The sequence below is a fragment of the Diadema setosum genome, chromosome 20 (assembly GCF_964275005.1).
Source record: "Diadema setosum chromosome 20, eeDiaSeto1, whole genome shotgun sequence".
Lineage (NCBI taxonomy): Eukaryota > Metazoa > Echinodermata > Echinoidea > Diadematoida > Diadematidae > Diadema > Diadema setosum.
This window is the reverse complement of record NC_092704.1, coordinates 18,980,393-19,001,541: the sequence shown is the minus strand read 5'-3', so window position 1 is coordinate 19,001,541 and position 21,149 is coordinate 18,980,393. Positions and strand designations below refer to the sequence as shown.

At 39.6% G+C, this 21,149-nt stretch overlaps 1 protein-coding gene across 1 annotated transcript in view; it reads right to left on the bottom strand.

Annotated features, from left to right (window-relative positions):
- LOC140243371 (sterol regulatory element-binding protein cleavage-activating protein-like) overlaps nt 1-16,838 on the bottom strand; it is a 39,313-nt gene extending 22,475 nt beyond the window's left edge. The window contains exons 1-6 of the mRNA XM_072323049.1: nt 16,637-16,838; nt 11,648-11,975; nt 9,897-10,050; nt 7,276-7,433; nt 2,690-2,883; nt 2,118-2,232 (exon numbers count right to left, since the gene is read on the bottom strand). Coding sequence (XP_072179150.1) covers nt 2,118-2,232; nt 2,690-2,883; nt 7,276-7,433; nt 9,897-10,050; nt 11,648-11,784 — 758 coding nt within the window. The 5' untranslated portion in view covers nt 11,785-11,975; nt 16,637-16,838. The remainder of the gene's footprint in view (nt 1-2,117; nt 2,233-2,689; nt 2,884-7,275; nt 7,434-9,896; nt 10,051-11,647; nt 11,976-16,636) is intronic.
- Between the last annotated feature and the right edge of the window lie 4,311 nt (nt 16,839-21,149).

Genomic DNA, 21,149 nt, shown 5'->3' with positions numbered 1-21,149 from the left:
TACCATGATCAGTGAACAATGGAGACAGATAAGATCACTTCAAAATGGCTCAAATTTAAATCACGTATTAGGTAGATATAGTCTGGAAACAGAAACACAAGTTTCAAAGGGTATTCTCTGTTTAAAAGCTAATGGAGATAATGAAATGCAGACAAAAATTCATTAGGGGAATGCTAGGCACACTAGGCGTTTTCACATCAGCCCGATAAAAATCCAAGCTGGAGATATTTTTCGCGATCGCAAATTAGCGCACTATTTCATTTCCTACTCACATCAGCCTGAACATTATCCTGCTATTTCGGAAATTTCCTGAGTTGGACTTGAGAAATTTTCTCGATCAATTAGCGCGCTAGTTTCTATTCACATTATCAAATAGCGCACTATTTCGTGATCGGGTTAATTTCCCAAGTCAGAAAATAGCACACTATTTCGAAACATCGGCTGATGTGAAAACGCTTAATGGGTCTAAGATTTGGATTGACAAAACCTGTAAACAACTAAAACTAGAATTATCACTGAAGGTGATTAATACCCCCGCCCCTAGTGTTGCTTCATAGTATGTGATGTCATGAGGGCAATGACGTTAATACCAAGTTTGTGCGCTTGTCAAATTGGAAACAGAATAATTTTAGTTTACTGTATACAATTACAGAGTTGACACCGAGTTCCACAAGGATTAGGTAAAAAATGTGGTTACCATGGCAATGCATTGTCTGATACAAACACAAGGGACATTTTGCATAACTACACTTAAAGACCATCATACACACCAAATTTGACCTTCATAGCTTGAAGGGTTTATGTTGATACAAAAATGAGTGGTTACCATGGCAACACGTTTTCCACATTGGTGTCTTGCAAAACTACACTTCTAGATCATGATACATACTAAATTTGACTTTTATTGCTTGAAGTTATTCGATCTGCAAGGTTTTGGTAAATTGTGGTTACCATGCAAATGGTTTGTGTGACAAACACAAAAATTATGTGTTCCACATCTATACCTCAGGGCCATGATGCCTACCAAATTTGGTTTCAATTGCTTGAAAACTGTGGAAGAAGTTCACTCCACAGGATTAAAAAAAAAAAAATGTGGTCAACATGGCAATGCATTGTCCAATACAAATACAAAGGACATTTTGCAAAACTACACTTAAAGAGCATCATACACACCAAATTTCACCTTCATAGATTAAATGGTTCAATTTGATACAAAAATGAGTGGTTACCATGGCAACACATTTTTCTTATATTAACACATTGGTGTCTTGCATAACTACACCTCCCTATCATCATACATACTAAATTTGACCTTAATTGCTTGAATGATATGGAAGTTATTCAATCCACAAGGTTTTGGTAAAATTATGGTTACCATGGCAACGTTTTGTCCGACAAACACAAAAATTATGTGTTCCACATCTATGCCTCAAGGCCATAATGCCTACCAAATTTGATTTTAATTGCTTCAAAACTGTGGAAGTTGTTCACTCCACAAGATTTCAAAGAAAACATGCGGTTACCATGATGGCAATGCTTTGTCAAGTACAAACACAAAGAGTGTCTTGCATAACTACACCTATAGATCGTCATAGATACTAATTTTGAAATTGATTGCTTAAATACTATGGAAGTTACTCAATCCACAAGGTTTTGGTAAAATTATGGTTACCATGGCAACGCTTTGTCCGACAAACACAAAAAACATGTCTTGCACATCTATACCTCAATATCATCATTTACCCTAAGTTTCATTTAAATTGCTTCAAACTGTAAAAGGAGTCCGCGACGCAAGATTTTGCAACAGACCGACCGACCGACCGATCGCCCGACCAACATCACGGTGATTCCTATATACCCCCTTCACACTACATGTGGCAGGGGTATAATGAGTGGCAGTTCTGTAAACAGGCCACGGTGTATCTCTGCTGCTGGATATGGCATATCTTTACTTCCATACATCTCACAACCATGGAAAATAACTTAGTGTCTGCATTATCACTTTTAGGAGTTTTTAGGTACTGACTTCTAGTAAAAATGTTCTGCACACATTGTGCAGAAAATACAAATCTGTGCATCCCAGTTGAATGAAATGCAGAACCAGACCTCTGCCTCACCTGTCATTGTAGGTGTGTAGCACCACAGTGACTGCATATGAGATACGCTCGGAGAAGGAGTGGATGTTGTACTTCTGAAGACCTGTGAACTTTGCCTGCACACCAAGCAGCAGATCTGACAAACATAGAAACAACATCAAGTGAAGAAGATGTCCTAGAAATGGAAGGGCAAATCAGTTTCATACAGGAAGCCCACAAATATGCACTGATGATCACATAAAACTGACTTGGTTTAAAACAATGCGTGCAAGCTATCCTGAACAATACCGAGTACTACAAGGGAAGATACAGTGGGGGGGGCAGTTCTCTTGCACATGCATATGTCTCCCAGAAACCAAATCATCACACAGACCATATTCCTATTATAACATTTTGATACATTATGTTAATGCCCCATTATATAACAATTGTGTACTTCATCTCAGTATTTCAGAACAGTCAAGTTCTCAAGAAATGCCATTCCTTTGATAATAGACAATATTACCTTTAATCAATGTGCATGGATCGTGTTTTGTTACTGACTCAGCAAAAGAAACACAGCCATAGAAAAGTGAAGTGTTGTGTGCACATACCATGCAAGGCAGGCTTATTGTAGAACCTGCCTTTAAAGACAGACCTCCCAGGGTAGGGATCTTCCTGAAATTGATCATAGCTGCCTTGCCAAGCATTAGCTGGCGACACAACAAGGCAGCTATGCTCTGGCATGGAACCTTTCACATGATCCACAGCTTCCATCACATACAGGCAGGTTGACCTCATCGATATCCTGAGAAAAAGAGACCAGAGATAAGTGGGGCAAATTAATGTACCAAGTCAACCTTGACTACTAAAGTTGAATCTCTTTGGACTGAAGAAATGGCTTGACTTAGAGAAAATTCAACTTATGAGGAATTAAAACCAATAGAATATAAAGAGAATAGGACTTGAAAAGATCTTTGACTTAGGCGATAATTCGACTTACGCGAAGTCAACTTAAAGCAGAATACTAAAGGGAACGCATATTTTGTTGGATTATTCCCCCATTTCAAGCTTAGAGCATGTTAAACACAGCGGCCTTTAATTCATCCATTTAAAAAATTGCGTTTTGGAGAATGGCTGCTTCGAAAAATTGTATCCTGAATCATGTTCAATCGGAAGATCCGTGGTTATTTTGGGGGCGTGTCCATGACGTCATGGGGTGAAGGGCAAACCCGGAAGTATCACACAACAGCCTGAGCTTACCTATGTATGCTCTCGATGAGAGCGAGATGTCAAAGCTTGTACCCCGAAATCCCAAGACATTTTTTATCAGAATGTCACAAAAAATGAAATAAAATTGTTTTCTACTTCAAGTCTCCTGTTAAATCACACATTTCCTCCTTTAAATAGAGTCTGTTACGTGTTATTAAGGCCACGAATACAGAAGTTGTCAGGCCTAGTGCCTGTAGTGGTGCTTCGTAGTTGATCAGTCACATGCATGCGCCCATCACCGGCCGTGTATGTCGCAGTGCAGTAACCTCCGTGTATCAAAGATCGGAGAAGCCTGGGCTTCGTACCTCTTTGGTACATACAATGTACTATATCAGCAGTTCCTTGGTAATACTACAGCTGTGTATGCCACATATTTAGCGAGTCTTGTTTTTCGCGAATCGGGACTTGCCAATAATTTCGCGAGTGCTTAAATTCGTGGTTGTGGAGTACACTATGGAAGGGGGAAATATATACGGAAAGAGAGTTAATATTTTCTTGTGTTTCTAAATTCGCAAAAAGCACCAGGTTCGCGAAATTGGCGAAAAAAAGAAAAAAAAAACCTCGCGAAACATTCGGCATATGTGGATCGCTAATACATGTACTAGATACCATGCAATGCGCGGGCATCGGCTAAGTGGAAGTCTTGACTAGGATGGCTGGCCTATCTGGTGATAAAATAAACGATACAGAGCACTGCGATTTTCATCGATAGTGATAAAACTTTGATGGACTCGGTGAAGTAATGAATGGATCGTGCAGTGAATTTGTGCGGGTACATAGCTAGATAGAATGCTGATGAGCTGTGAACGGGAGTACGGAGCGAGTGTGATGTGATAAGATATGATAATACGTAGCCCGACCAAACGCTGCGCTACTTACAGCGACTCGGCTGTGTTCAGTTAGGCCTACTGCTGCTCTGAAGTACAAGTTCAAGTCAGCACTAAGCTCGGTTCATTTTCAGTTCAGAATAAAAACTAGAAATGTCGCTTTGGCGACTGGTATGCCTCCGCCATAATGCATGATTTTCCCAATAGGTCTAGATAGTACATGTGGACACTGTGTGATTACATTATCACAAAATTGGTAAAATATTGGAATGACAAGTTTGTCACAAATGTGTTGAATGTTCACCTTCCTTGACCTAGGTTTAATTGGATGAATAGGAGAGCATGTATCTAGGGATTTAAGGACTTTAACTTCACTTTGACCCATTCATACATTTAGGCATTGAGTAATTTTCAAGGTACAGGTGTGGAGAAAAAGTGCAATTTCTGAATTGAATAGTAAATTGTTACCATTTTCATCTGGCCCTTGACCCTAAAATTCATAAGATAATCACTTTCAGGTAGAACATGCATAATATGTACTAAGTTTCAAGGTAACTTGAGCCACTTCCGAGATATGGAGGAAAAAGTTAGTTCAGCACTTTCACTTGATCTTTGACCTTTGAGGCAAAAAGAGAGAAAAAAAAAACTTTCCAGAGAATTTCTATTAGGTTACACACGCATACACCAAGTGTAAAAAAAATAACCCTGCTGGCATTGCATAAATATGAGGGTAATAGTAAAATTTTGAAGTCTTGCATTTGACCTTTGACCCCTGACCTTTGACCCCATGAACCCTACATTCTCTAGATAATCACTTCCAGTGAGTACATGTATATACTATGTTCCATGAAGATACCTAGAGAACAATTTTCCAAGGTACGGAGAAAAAAAAGAAGTTTTAATATTTTTACTTGACCTTTTGACCTTTGACCTCATGACCCAAACTTTCACCAGAGAATCTTAATTGGGTAATACATTTATACACTAAGTTTCAAGAAAATCTCTTCAGGCATTCAATAGATATGGTGGAAATAGTGAAATTTTATGTATTTGATCCTGACCTTTTGACCTTTGACCTCATGACCCAAACTTTCACCAGAGAATCTTAATTGGGTAAAACATGTATACACTAAGTTTCAAGAAAATATCTTCAGGCATTCAATAGATATGGTGGAAATAGTGAAATTTTATGTATTTGACCTTGACCTTTTGACCTTTGACCTTGAGCATGTGCACCCAAAAGTTGATAGGCACAACTTCACCCCCTAATACACATACATGCCAAGTTTCATTAGGATACCTCAACAGGTTTCGATAGTTACCTTGTCCACAAAATTCATTACGGACGGACGGAAGGACGGACGGACGGACGGACAACCCGAAAACATAATGCCTCCGGCACCACTTCGTGGCGGAGGCATAACAACTCTAACCAATCTAAATTTTGAAGTCTATCTGGCATTGGTCCTGCGTCACCAACATTGTCCCCTGGCCTGCTGTGTGGCAAGGGCTCGTACTGCCAATCTCCACTAAGTCCGTCCGCTTCAACCGGACCGCCCTGGGCCTTCCCCACTAGCTCGCCTGCAGCGTCTCCCTCCTGCGCCCCGCCGTGCGGCTCGTCATCAACATCTATCTCCCCAACTTCACCAGGGTTATCATCACTAGTTTCATCATAGCTATCATCACTCGTGTATACTGTATCACTCAGTTCATCATCGCTTCCACATTCAAATTCCACCAAGAAATCATCCTGATCATCACTGGCCTTAACGTACGATGTCGCGCATTATCGAAAAACAAACTTTCAAAACTTTATATGCAAATACGATCTACAACAACTTGTATAATACAATGCATGCATTATGCACGTGGGGGCCTGCGGCGCTCGTGACCTTGCGCAATTCCCTTCACCCCATGACGTCATCGGCAAAGCCTCGAAATTTACGCTGTGACCTAGATTTCAGGGGGATGACAGGTGTAAATCTTCAATATCCTCTAACTCCACTTCAAAAAGGCCATTTTAAACGATGTAAATGACAAATTGTTCTTTGTGTCCCACTCTTTGACTTCATATATAATATAATATCTTCAGTATTCCCCTTTAAGCACAGTTGACTGTATTCTTGCACTCAGCTGTTTTTATCGTAACTGATTGACGACTGCCCATTGTCAACATTAATAAGCACCAATTATTCTGTGTTTTATTTGTTGCTATGACAAAAATCACGGGCATACACATTTTCGTATCCCATGTGCACTGTATGCCCATGATTTATTATCATGGCTACTACTTAAACGATGAATAACCCATGCTTATTATGTAAAATGAAGCCCAATATGTCAATCAGTTGCACTTTGCAAATCAGTTGCAATAACACACTTGACTATTTCAAAATCTTGAGTCTAAGAGATTGCTGCAGGCCACCTGGGTAACATCCTTCTAATTAAGGGTATTTGGGCACAACCCAAGGTTATTGTTCACAGTTGACTACAGATGAAATTGTAAAGAAATATATAGTTCTCTTAGATATATCTTAATGATTCGGTATAAAAAATTTTTGGTTAGGGAGTATATGGTTATAGTCAGAGCGTTCACTGGACTTCATCATTATACATTATAAATAACTCTCAATGCATTGGTAGGACCACTATAAGCATCGCACCCTGTGTCTTCTACATGACAACCCCAATGCTGAATCTCTTTCAACATTTTTATAAATGACCACATACAAGATAGATGGAATTCTTGCCCTCTGACTGTGCTGGATCCATAAATTTAGTATTCCCCATTAGCACTGCTACAGAAACTCTTACAGAGATTTGACGAACAGATAAGAAACAAACATGGTATGGTCATACACCGTATCCGGGCAATTACCGCCCGAGGGCAATTACCCCCCGGCTGAATACTGGTTAATGGTAAGGTTAGGGTTAGGTTTAGGGTTAGGATTAGGTTCGTGATTAGGATTAAGATTAGGGCCAGGGGAAGGGTTCGGGGTAATTGCCCAGAGGGTAATTGCCCTAGACCCGTCATACACTTGTGTTACAACATGTGTATTCTTTCTCAGTCTGAAAACACCACCGCTAGTCATATATCTTACCCTGATTTTGAGGCAAAGCTCTTGATGTCCTTATCAAGCTCAAATGCTTTGGCCAGAGGACCCCTGATGTCATCACCATAGGTCAAACCTTGTTGCCATGGATACACTGACGCATTGACAACAACCTGTAACACATAGCCTACTGGTGGTCTGGAAAACTGAAAATGAAAGACATAAATTATTGTTTTTTAGATACCAGTATCTCTTAGTACAAGAATTGATGGCTCATGGGCAATGCTCAAGCAAAGATGAAAAACAATTTTTATGAACGCCTAGACTGAAACTGAATGCATTAATCATACACTCAAAGTATTACCAATACTCCTTTTATACACACAGTCGGGCACAGGAGCACTCTTGAAACGCTTTGACTTTACTGCCCTTTGATAGCCCTTCTACACTGTGCATGACTGTAGCTCTCTTCTGAAGTGAGATAACATCAACTTGGATGAGTTCTTTAATACTGTAAAAGTGGAAATTTTCGCGGTGTTGAAATTTTCGCGCATTTCGCGCAACCAGAAACTAGCGCGAAAATAAAAACACGCAAATATTTTTGCTTGCCATACGTTCCTGTGCGTCATGTCTTGATTCCGCGGGATTAAAAACACGCGAAACTCTTCTGACCCGGCCTAGCGCGAAAAATTTGTCCCGCGAAAATATCCACTTTTACAGTACTGTCATTCTTGACCACCCGAGTTGTGTGCAAGATCAGAGTAGTTGTCATGGTAACCTTATCATCCCCTTCCCCCCACCCCCTCCAGCGATGCTTCCCACAGGCATGAAAATTATTTATCAATATGCTTAAGCTATGGTCATGGGACAATGAATTTAGCCCGAGCTTATGCTGATGTTAGCTTGGGCCTAGAGCAGACCTAAACTACCTCGGAGGGCAGGCTACCTCTAGCTCAAACTGAATATTTTCTTACCTTTCATACCAAGTTAGCCTGCTCCCAGAGATAATTCAAGGTATACATAGAGTATGAATAAATACAGAGTGTAGCCACCTGCTGAGACCATACACAAAGTGGCTGATGTTTGCACATATGCAGGAATTTCGTCTCTGGACAAAATTATATATGCAATTTGCGCCTACAGCTCGCTTTTATACTGTTACTATATAGTTGGCATGTTTTCTGATTCTTAACCAATAATTTCGTGATTGCGACCGAGACAATTCAGCACACATATACTGCGCAACCAGGTGACAGTCACCACTTTCAGAGTGCTCTCCGAAAAGATTGGTGACATTGTATACACAGTTTAAAGCACTCCACGAACACTCCTGGAGCACTCAATACACCCTGAATAAATGAGGTGCTAGTCTAGACCACATATAGATAGGTAATTGATGCCACTTTAGAGAATACTGTATGAGCTGAAATTTTCGCGAACAGATATTCTCGCGAATTGCTACTAGGAGGACATTTTCGCGTGTTGTTAATTTCGTGGTTGCGAGGGTCTAACTGAACTTAGTTATTTGCGCGTTATTTTCGTGTGTTGTTATTTTCGCGTTTCAAAGGCGATTCGCGAAATTCGCGAAAATAAAACCACTGCGAAAATTTCAGCTCGTACAGTATCTTACAAAACTCTACCACATCTAATAATAGATGTATTAAATGGACATAAAGTTAGGACCAGAACAGTTAGAATACTAAAGTGTACATTAATATCAAATTATCACTATGACAAGAAACATGTCTGTCAAGCTCACCCTCAGATAAACAGATCTATACACACCCAACACATGATTGTAAAATGCATCAAGGTTTTCTCTACTGCATTTATTCAATAATTAACTTTAAGCACTGTGCCAGACAGACAGAAAAAACTTGAAGATTAGAGTCAGAAAATAGAATAAGTTGAGACATTCAGAATACTAGAATTCATTTGGTACAGGTTAAAGGTCAAGTGACACTCTACATGTCTGTATACAAACTTAAACCTTGAGTAAACATCACTTCTTGAATACTGACTTTGAATGCTGTAAGACTCATAAAGTAGTATTTGAATGAATGCCAAGTTGAACTCAAAGGTAATCTGACCTACAAATTTGTTATACATGGTGTAAGCAACAAAATGACTTTACAAAAGTTACATATAATGCAAGTCTAACCTTACCTCTTTTCTACCAAATTTGCCAGTACTGAAAATAACACTTGGATGTCAGTACGTAGAGAGCCACAATGACAAAGATATCAGAAATTATTTGATATGCAGGTAAACTTGAATAACATGAAAACAAAATTGTAGTCTATAAAACTTTGCCTTTTGTTGCCAATATTTCATTTCCTTTTCTTCTAAATGTGTCATTGAAATATCAACATAGATTTGCTGCCAATGAACAAAAGTTCCTGAAAGCCTCATACATATTTTGCAACACTTAGAAGAAATAGCCACACAAAACTACGAATTAGAAAAAGTTACCATTAGTACCAAAAGGAAAATTTAAAACTGGACTAGAATATGTTCTCTGCATGTTTCTGACTGTAAAAAGCAGTAAAATCTTCACAAGTATGAATTTCTGGCTCAACAAGACTTGAAATGAGATCTCTTTGTTTCTGTGTGGCAGCATGCTGCATGATAGGGAAGAACTGCCTGATGTATTGCACAAAGTGACTCACCCACTGAGGTCTCTTGCTGAAATCAATGGTCGTCTGGTTGTCTGGATGTTTCTGAGTGTAGAAATTTCTTGCTGTGTCAGGAAAGCCTTTTAGTGGTGTCGTGTATTGGTATGGGGTAGTCAATGTCAGTGGAACGGCAAAGAAGCAGGGGAGGCTGAAAAGAACACATCATTGCTGGAAAACATAATAATTGTGCATCAAAAGTGCCTGAAAAATATTCATTATTCATCGTCACAAATCAAGAAATGCACTTAAACTATGAATTACTTCTTACACAGTTTTTCTTGTGCTGCTGATAACTTTCGGTCTTTTTGTATTTCGATATCAGACAAAGTTCTAGAGATACTTGAATTGACAATGACAGTTTAGAACTAGTCCATGGAGAGCATGAATTTTGATGGTGTATTTATTAACTATGCACACGACACGTTGCATTTGGCATCAAACATCAATGCATTCTGACACATACATGTACAATAGTCGGGTACCTAAGGGGGGGTCACCGTGCATCCCCCCCAGGACTCCTCGAAACTTACATTTTCAGGATCCTCATGACATACTAAAACATAATCAAGATGTTAACAGGAGCGAAAAGTGGCTGTTCTAGGTGAAATTTAATGTATTCTATTGTTTTTCATAATTTCTTATGTATTTCTTTGTTTTTCAACTTTTTCAACTTTTGTTTTTTCTTTGTTTTTCTATTGGAAATTGTCACTGACCACTTTTCTACCATAATTAGCACAAAACTAATCAATGAAAGTGATTAATTGTAAAAATAATCAATTTTTCATGACTTTCATGACAGAGCACTGTTTTCCATAGGAAATGTACACAAAAGCACAAAATTGTGCCCGTTTTGGGACGACATTCCGTTACAAAAATGGGCGTGACTTCGCAAAAGTATGCGGGGAAGTTGCAAATATGGTCTCAAAAGTTGCGTGAGACTTGAACAAAACAAAGTCAAGTAAGTTTTGAGTAGTCCTGGGGGGTGCACGGTGACCCCCTCCTCCCCTTGGGTACCCTACTATGTAGGCCCTACATGTAAGCACATATACATACATAAGGACGGGGGGTGGGGGGATCCGCCCCCCCCCCCCCTCGAAGTTTCGCGTTATAAATCTGTCGCGAAGCTTCTTGACTTTGTTTGGTCAAGTCTCGCACAACTTTTGAGACCAAATTTGCAACATCCGCGTATACTTTTGCGAAGTCACGCCCATTTTTGTAACGGAATGTCATCCCAAAACGGGCACAATTTTGTGCTTTTGTGTACATTTCCTATGGAAAACAGTGCTCTGTCATGAAAGTCATGAAAAATTGATTATTTTTACAATTAATCACTTTCATTGATTAGTTTTGTGCTAATTATGGTAGAAAAGTGGTCAGTGACAATTTCCAATAGAAAAACAAAGAAAAAACAAAAGTTGAAAAAGTTGAAAACAAAGAAATACATAAGAAATTATGAAAAACAATAGAATACATTAAATTTCACCTAGAACAGCCACTTTTCGTTCCTGTTAACATCTTGATTATGTTTTAGTATGTCATGAGGATCCTGAAAATGTAAGTTTCGAGGAGTCCTGGGGGGATGCATGGTGACCCCCCCCCTTAGGTACCCAAGTACAAGGTACACCTACATTTTAGTTCATGGATCAAAAATTCAAATCATGGATTACACTTCAACTACAAGTTGTACCTACTTTTATGAATATGACGTATAAAGTCTAAACATATTGGTTTACACTCCAACTCACCTGCACAACACAGCAATGATAGATGAGAAGACAATAAGAGCCAAGGGATAGTTGGAGCAAAAGATGCCATAGTTATAAAACATCCTGGCAACCACCTCCTGCATCCTGGCAACCACATAGTATGGAGATTCCCCCATAGTTGTTGCTATTATCCCGATGATCCTTTGTCTTAGTGAAGCGAGCAGTTAAGAGAGACTTCCCCTTTGGCCACTAGTGGCAAACAGTGAGAGGAAAGTCTACCACTGCTTGGTGTTGGTGATGGGTTACAGGGGACATCTGTCACTTTCTATGCCTCCCCCATCAATCAGTCATCCGTGTAGAGTTTTGTCTGCATGGAAAGGAAGCAATTAAAGAAAACTATTTCACTCAAAGTCCCAGATTACATATCTTTATTAATACAGATTTAGACACACAGTCTCATTATGGGCAAAACTGTCATTTTCTCTTCAGGCTCTGAATACATTATAAATTTTGACCAAGCAGAATTTGAACAAGAATGATGCCACCAAGAACTCTGGTATGAGAACTACACTACCACTGTAGGCCCACTTCATCCACTAATTTATGAAAGAAGGGAGTGATTTACATTACCCCTAGATCCTGTGTCCCTTGAAGACCCAGAAGTGGGGAATGGTTTTTCATTTGTACAGATAAATATCTGTCACTCTTGTGATAATTCTTGCTATTATAAAGTTAGGTGAAAATTTGATAATGTGTTCTCAAGCAGAAGATAAAAACATGGAAACTGCCCCTCCCACCCTTCGCCTAAACCAAATCTGCCATAGTACATGTATGAACAAACTTGAAACTACAGTCACCAACCAGTGAGTTGAATTTTCTCATGAATTCTGTCTCACTAATTTTACTCTATACCCTTGTCACTTCGAGTTCCAGAAAAGATTTGTAGATTTGTATTAAAAATTCCTTGAAGGTGCATAGTCCCGGTAGTGTAGAGGGCACTGTTGATGATACTGCCGATCACCGTTAGCATTGAAATGAAGATCACTGAAGTTGAGCTGTCATCAAGAGTAAAGTGCGTAGGTGTTGCTAAGTAACGTTACCTTCGTTGTCTTCTCTGCGCATCGCGCAGTCTGTAATAATGCCAGGGTGCATGCATATGTGCTTGTTATTATGACATCACAAAAGAAGTTTGCTAAAGCTGTCATCCCCCTCAGCTGAATCATGAGCCGAACTGTGATCGGACCAATGACTACAGTGAATCGGACTTCTTCGGACTCAGGGAAGTGGGCCACAGCGTAAGCGCTAAAGAGGAGTCGATAGCGTAGGTCTCTATAGGAAACTTCTCCGTGCGCCAGCGTACGCATTTGACTAAAACACCAGGACCATGTACCTTTAATTTCAGAAACCCCCCACTTCCTCCTCCCCTGGGACATAAATTGCATCACACCCCTGGGGACCATTTTCAAAAGTGGGGAATGGTGTCCATTAGTAAAGGTTCCCATTTGTGAATATATAGGGTGTATACCCTAGAGCTAATACCTGTCATTGCTGCCAATGCTAATGTGTTTTCAAGATAAAGTAGATGAAAATGTGAAATTTGGACCACAACTTGGGACCTTAATTTGCCTCCCTGTCATCAATGTTTTGGCTATTTTGCATGCTGCTCAACTTCTAATTGGTTGTTTCATTTTAGCAATGTCATCAAAGTTTTATTCAGCAATGCCATATGTATCAATGCATGATGTGAGATGTCTTTACAAGTCCATAGCATAATCCACACATTTGAAATTATCAAATTCTTGCATTGTTTGAAATTTTCAAGACAAGGTGTGTGCAGGATTCTGCCAAAGGTTCATCAATGTTGCTAGGAATAAGCTTTCTCAAAGAACTTCTCATCAACTGATGCAAATGTAGATAAAGCTGCAATCATTTACAATATATTTCCATCATTTTTTTTTTTTTTACAATACAGTCAAATAACTACAAGAATAAGAAAGAGAAACATTCTTACACAAATTTGTAATGTGGACCCTACATGATGAACAGGCATTTCACAATCAGCATCAATCATGAAGCTAGCTAGCAGGGCCAACGTCAGGGCCGGGGTCATGCATGGAACATGGGGGGGGGGGGGGGTCTTGCACATTTCCATGTTACCCATGAAGATAAATTAAAGACATTGTGTGATTGCAGGGGAACATTGGCTACAAATTTATGCCCAGCCATACCCTAAAGCCCAGACCCCCGAGAGGTGTTGCTGTAACCAGTAATGACAAACGTGTTGGGGTCGCCGGTGTGATCAGCCCAGCCCCATCCCCCACCAGCTTTTGGGGAAATGTGCATTCCAATATCTTTTGTTAATCATCCATTTTATGCCAATGATTGACATGCAGATGATGTCGCTGGACATGCTGGTGGCACTGGCAGTGGAAGATTCCCTCAGTGTGGACTTTTTTTGTTTTTCAATATCAAAATATGAGATTTGGTGCATGCTTTTTAACCTTTTTAAAGGGTTCTTGGTATTGATAAAAAACATATAATCCATGTAAATCTATGAACTATTTTGTAGACTATGCATATAAAAATAAAATCAGACATATTGGTAAATAATTTTTGTAGGCTAAGCATATGTGAAAAAGTAATCAAACATATTGGCAAATAATTTATCCCCTTAGTGTACTTTCTATTGTGGAGCTAGTTTGATGAATAAGACATAATGTTGCCCTCACCAAATCTAAATTAATTAGCAGATGACCTGGCTGTGAGATTCCTGTACGTGGCAGATTTTGCTCTCTTCTGCAGTGTTTGGGAGGGTTTCCATTCGTAGCATTCACTCTTGCAGAACGTGAGCTACCAAAACATTACTATTACGCGTGGTTCTAGCTACACGTTCACGTGTACAGTAAGTCTTGCACGCACGTAGATATGATAGAGACTACTGTAATTGTGGAAATTTTCGCGGTGTTGAAATTTTCGTGCATTTCGCACAACCAGAAGCTAGCGCGAAAATAAAAACACACATAAATTTTTGCATGCCATACGTCCCAGTAGTTGATGTCTTGATTCCGCGGAATTAAAAACATGTGAAACTCTTCTTACCCGGTCAAGCGCGAAAAATTAGTTGCGCGAAAATATCCACTTTTACAGTAGTGCACCACTGCAGCGTGCATACATATGTGCACATTAGAAGGCTGAATACGGCATTTTTGAGGAATGAGTTCCTTGAAATTACTATTAGTATTCTAATTACTAGCTTATTTTAGGGAATCAATGCACAATGAAGGGAAAATATGACTTCCATTTCATTTTATGGTAGGTTTGCTACAAAATCGGTAGATCAGAAGAGAAAATCGGTAGCCGGTCAAAACCTCTAAAAAGCGGTAGTCTACCGCCCAAAGCGGTAGAGTTGGCAAGTATGTGCTACTGCTTTGAAGTTAGCATCAATCATGGGCAGAATGTGCTAATAGAATATGCTTAAAGTACAGTAAGGGTACCGGTTTTCGACACTTTAGCACATTTCCTTGTTTACCATCAATACTGCACCGTTTTACCTCGGAATTTCGATATGAAGTTGAGCTACAAAGGCCAATAATAATATGCCTTAACGAATTCCCACTTGAATGCACTCGCGTTCAATTTTTAAGCGATTTCCGTCACGCCGTCGCTGGCATCAGATTTCGACACCCAGCATCATTTTTCGACACAATCACAGCGCGCATCACACAGAAATCACATGGCGCGTACAGTACGCGTACACTGCATTGTGGACGCAAACTAGCAATCATACCGGCTCAAGAACTTGTTGTTTCCTCTATAACGTGTCTTGATATGGGAATGTCGAAATCTGGTGCCACATTCTCAAAGCCAACTCTTTCTACAAGTTTGCTCATTTATCACGAATTCAGCCATGAAATTACTAAAGACGATTATGAAATCAAACATCAAGATTTGGCAAACAAACTGATACTAAAGCAAGATTACCGGCACGGGTGAATTTAATTTTACGGCGATGTATACAAAATGTGTCATATTGTTTTGAACCCCTAAAAATGGCTGACATTAACATTTCTGCTGACACTGTGTTGCTTTTCTCCTAAATATTCTACCGTCGGATTATGATGACAAGTGACAAACTGTGTTTATATAAGACTAGAAATGTGATTGATAACTTGGTTGATTGTTGAAGTCAGACGTTTGTACTGAGTATAAAATTTAATAAGAATTATCTGCTGGGTGTCGAAATCTGGGTCCTGTCGAAAACTGGTGCACCAACGGTAGTAATGTCAGCTTAATCTGATAATCCCTTCATTGTTGTTTCTCCAATGGTTTACATCCTGTGTTTTGTCCCTTTCATGGGCTGACACGGCACAGCTACATATGTAGCATGGCTTGGTAAAGATGAAGCGCTTGAATTGAATGGACCGTGTACTTCAGACTGTAATCAGAGCCTCTTTTCTCAGTTCGCAGTTTTCCAGAGTGTGTGCTTTTTTCCAGTATTTGGTATTAGGTAGGCCAAGGTTAGGGGAATCCATTTGAATTGAGTTAAATTTATACATCATTTTAAAGCTTAGAGCCTGCTCTTTCAGAATCTGCCCTTAACTGAAAATCCATGTCTAGCGACTTTTTGTTGGTTTTGTGGTGCAGGGTCACATTGGCAAGAAGATTTTGGGTTTGGAAGGTTTTTGGTGGGCTTAACCTTATTTTAAGCATAGGTCCTAAAGAAAATTATGAAAAATATTGAAATAGGTACTTATACTAGACCTATATAGACGTCTATGGCATTGGTTCTAGAAAATTTATATTGCCTTCGAATCAACATACATTGAGCTACATATGATGCATATCAATTCGACCTTGTTAGAAGTTTAATTAGAATGTCAAAAGTTTCTAAAATTAACGTTGTCGTTAGACTGAACAGTTGAGTTCGTTAGACGATGAGTTTGTTTAGTGCGGTCATCATGGTATCGTTAACAATCACATCTAATTTTCGATCTACATGTATAATGTAATGGTATGATTTATACTCACGTCATTTAATACTCGCATAGCTTAAAATCGAGGAACATTTGGTCAGAACATGTATCTCGTAGCGCTGTTGTTCTGAGGTAAATTTCACCAGGCGATGCCACTGAGCTGAGTACGATTTCTTAGTAATGTACGGGGCTACAGTGCACAGTGCATCTATGCATCCACAATAAATGCAGCAGTTGTGTACGCAGTCCACAGCTAGCTAGGGTCTGTATGTTTGTGAGTGCCAGTGTTGCAGCAGTCGCCATACAGTGAGCCAAACTTGGCGCACAGAGCGTGTAAAGCTTACCCAATTTTCTGTGTGGTTGTTAGGTTTTTGATGAGTTGCGATGTTTTCGCTGTGCCAAACTGTCGCCAAATTCCATTAAGAACCCGCCCAATGAAGCCATGAAGACCTTACGAACGACCTCAACGACACGAGTAGGTAGCACGCTGCTACTCATCATGATGTAATCTTTTAAGTGTTCTCTTTGAAGTTGTACTCCCAGTACACTGTAGAACATACCCTCAACCAAAAAAGTAAGTTCCCCCGTAGCATTTTTGGATACCTCAAAAAGTATTTTACCGATTTTCATATTTCAAACGGGAATGGATAGGGAATTCTATTACTCATAACATAAATGGCATAATTGCCATCAGATATCATTATTGGTGTGAAAAAATGTATTTTATATCAAAATGCATGGAAAAAAAGTTGCACTTTAGCGATTTGCATTGATTTTTACACAAATACTTGGTCGGCCACTTCTTGGCAGATCTTTGACCGGGTCCAGTTTCCTGAAACTTTGCTCTAAGTTTCCTTATGGCATTGGGCGAAACCCCTAGTCTCCTGGTCACCTAGTAACCGGACCCCAGCTCTCCCTATTTCAAAAATATACAGACGCGGCATGATGCAAAATGGCAATTATAAGCACATTTATGTGATCAACTCAAATTGGAATTAAAAAGCACATGGCTTCGACCAACTTTTTCATATTGAAATGGCCTATTGTTTAAAAGGTATGAATAACACCTGTTTAATAGGGAATCACATTGTACCTGAAGAATTTCCTTAGAATTACATAACAATTTAAAAAGGTCATTTGCTAACTTGCATAGGGAATGTACACAATATGCTTCATAATACAATAACCTTAGTGCAACTTTTTTCCCGTGCATTTTGACATAAAATGCTTTTTTTTTTTTCACACCAATAATGATATCTGGTGGCAATGATATGCCATTCATGTTATGAGTAATGAAATTCCCTGATCCATTCCCGTTTGAATTATGAAAATCGGTAACTTTTTGAGATATATCCAAAAATGCTAACGGGAACTTACTTTTTTTGTTGAGTGTATAATAACATTTTATAGTATAGGACGAACAGGCAAATACGAATAGTCTGATGATACACGTACCAGTAAAGGGCATTGCTCTTTGAGATGCTATATGAGTCTATGGATGCCGGTAATCCTGAGTGAAAAGTGATGGAAGTGATGCGAATTGAAGAAATATAGAAGTAGAACACATCAGTGTGAGAAAATAAAACAAGCTGCTCGAAAGTTATGAATTTTTAGAGTTAAGGTGCAGCCATCGCCGAATGAGAGCTATATACTTTTTGTGTGACGTCATGACAACAGTCATGTAACAGTCATGTTAATTACCCGTGTCCAGTTGGGAAGTCAAGTGTCACACGGTAACTCTATTTCTTCACTTTACAGAGAATCTAAATGCATAATGACTTAATTATTGTTCTACTTTAGATGTGAGAAAGAAGATTGAGATGCACACCGTCCAGTTGACCGGCGTCTTGGGCATCTGCCTACCAGCCTATACGCCACCCCCTTTCGGGCCTAGCACTCCTTTGCGGGATAACTATTGTAAAACCATTATTAAATAAATGGGTTAGTCAAATACCGGTTAGTGATTGGCTAAACACATTCACGTGATGGAGGCACATTAGTTATGTTCGTCCATGGGCAGAACATTTTTGTAATGTTCTCCCATGGGATCCGGGAAAACATTTTCACGTAACAAATGACAAACGATACCAAAAGATTGAACGATCATATTTTTCACGCAGTCGATAGGATAAATTTGTCTATTCCATACAATGTGAAAAAGCAGATGACCGATTACTAGTATTGTAATGCGTACAAAAGTGTGATAATTTGACTAACCCATATAATATAACAGATGATGACTTTTGTTGTCGGGAGCATACAACGTTCCACCCTCAGGGTTTGAAATGCTATTTCGGGAGGCTATAAGTCCCTCGACTTCGTCTCGGGACTTATAACCTCCCTCAATATTTAATTCAAACCCTTCAGATGGAACATTCGGTATGTTCCCTCCCCCGCCATTCATCATCTATTATGTATCATCACTCCAATATCATTATCAACGAGACATTAATCATTCACCTCTTAGAGCATCGGAATGTCACGTCATGTAGGTTTGTGACATGCCTATGGGCGTTAAAATATTGTTGCAAATGACTTCAACGAAAGGGTGTTGCTTTGATGGCTGTCTGTACCCAGTGTGAATTTGAGGCTTTTCTCTCCGTCATGAAACTGGGTCATCGTCAAAGAGATTTTCCCCAGTGGTGGGGAGGAGAAAAATCTCTTTGGTCATCGTAGTGAATTCTGGCGCCATGAGTAAAAGAGATTGCGCATACACCTCCTGCGCGCCCTTAGCAACTTTGCGCGCATTTGTTTTTATGCGCTCTGAAAAGCGGCTAAGATCAAGAGATGTATTTCTAGGTCTGGGGTGACTTTCTTTGATCTTGTTCGAAGAGTGCTGATGTCCTAATATTTTCAAGAGTCTTCCAGAATTGAAAGGTAAGAGGGATAGAAACTCTACTTGTTTGTTTTGTTTTTCCATCCGTGAAGATGGCGGGATAGGCCATACAACTGCACTCATAGTTTGTCTTCCATGCTCTACCCGGGTTATGCGCCCTGCTCTTTGCGATGAATGAATGAATGAATCTTTCTTTGGATAGGAATTATAATTAGGCCTAAATGCAGACGCATTCAGTGCGTCAGTATATTATTTCACCAGTGACAAAATCACGAGTCGCCAATTTCTTTCTGACAACCACGAATATCTGTTTCTGTGTATAGAGTTAGATTATTGAATTCGGTTCTATGTGTTCACACTAAATAACCTATAATTTATGATGGGGGGTCGGGTTGTGTTTCCGGACACTTAAGTTCGCGCGTGAAAACTTACCTATTTTAGGCCTAGGCCTAGAAGGGTGCATATTCTATGTAGCGCTACATAGAATATGCACCCTTCTTTACCTCAAAGACTTGTATAGATTCCTCATACTCGATAGCTTATCTAGACAACATACTCTGAAAACGGGTGCACAAATGCACCTGTGGAACCTTTTGTCCCGCATCCATAGAAAACTGACAGCTGATTGAATAGGATCTAATTAGATCTATAGTCAGTTGTAACTCCATCTCTCGAACCTCCTTGGTTAAAGAGTAGGGCCTATAATGTGGTTACAGTTCGAAGGTTCATTATTCCGAAATTTTGTTATCCGAAGATTTATTATGAAGTTGTTATGCGAAGATTCGTAACTCCATTCATCCCATCAGAGCCTATACACGCTATACATACATTAATGCCCAGGCCCTACATTTGCCAAGTTTGAGAGGACGGCTTAAGGTTTGCATTTGAATTACATCTCATCAATTAAAGGGGACCTCCGGATGATTTTCAGACTTTTACATTGTATTTTGAACAACCATAAATCATTCAAACTGTAACTGTTATAGAACCTAGTGAGGTGCCCGCACCTCGTCAGGGGCCGGAATACCGTCACTGCGCCCCGCTTAAAAAAGCGCACTAAAAAAAAAAAAAAAAAAAAAAAAAATGTATGACTGTGTTCAGTACGCTTGAAAGTTGGCAAGGCTACCACAACCAAGCAAATTGTGGTGAAAACCGAACAGTTTTCGCGAAAATCTGAAATTTTAATCGGAATACGTGTTATAAGTATCACCACTGTCCCCGCACGCATCTTTTACGTGTATGTCTATGGGAGCATCACGGTCACCCGCACACGTCTTTTACGTGCGTTGTCTATGTGAGCGCGGGTGACGAGTTGCGGGCCCCTTCCTTAGCACGAAACTTTTTCGCATCGATCGCGTTTAACGACGATAGCTGCAAATTTTCGATATCGCTCAGTGAACGGGTGACTGGTCCATTGGAATTTTCAGCATTTTTCCTGTATGTGAGTTGGATTTCAAAGAATTTCAATGGCGAAATGTGATTCAAATATGCGCAATCATTGACTATGACGAGATGCGGGTCACCCAAGTATACAGAGTTTAAGAATTTAAAGTGATTGGGATAAGGAATGAGAATGTTATATAGCAAATTGCAATGAACAAGGATGATGACATGACAGCCTCACCATAAGAATGCATGAGTTGGGGCTCAAGGAAGCAGAACAAAAGAAGAAGACATGCATAGATTTTTCACAGGTGAACTTGTTGAGCAAGCGGTATTCTAATGGAGTACA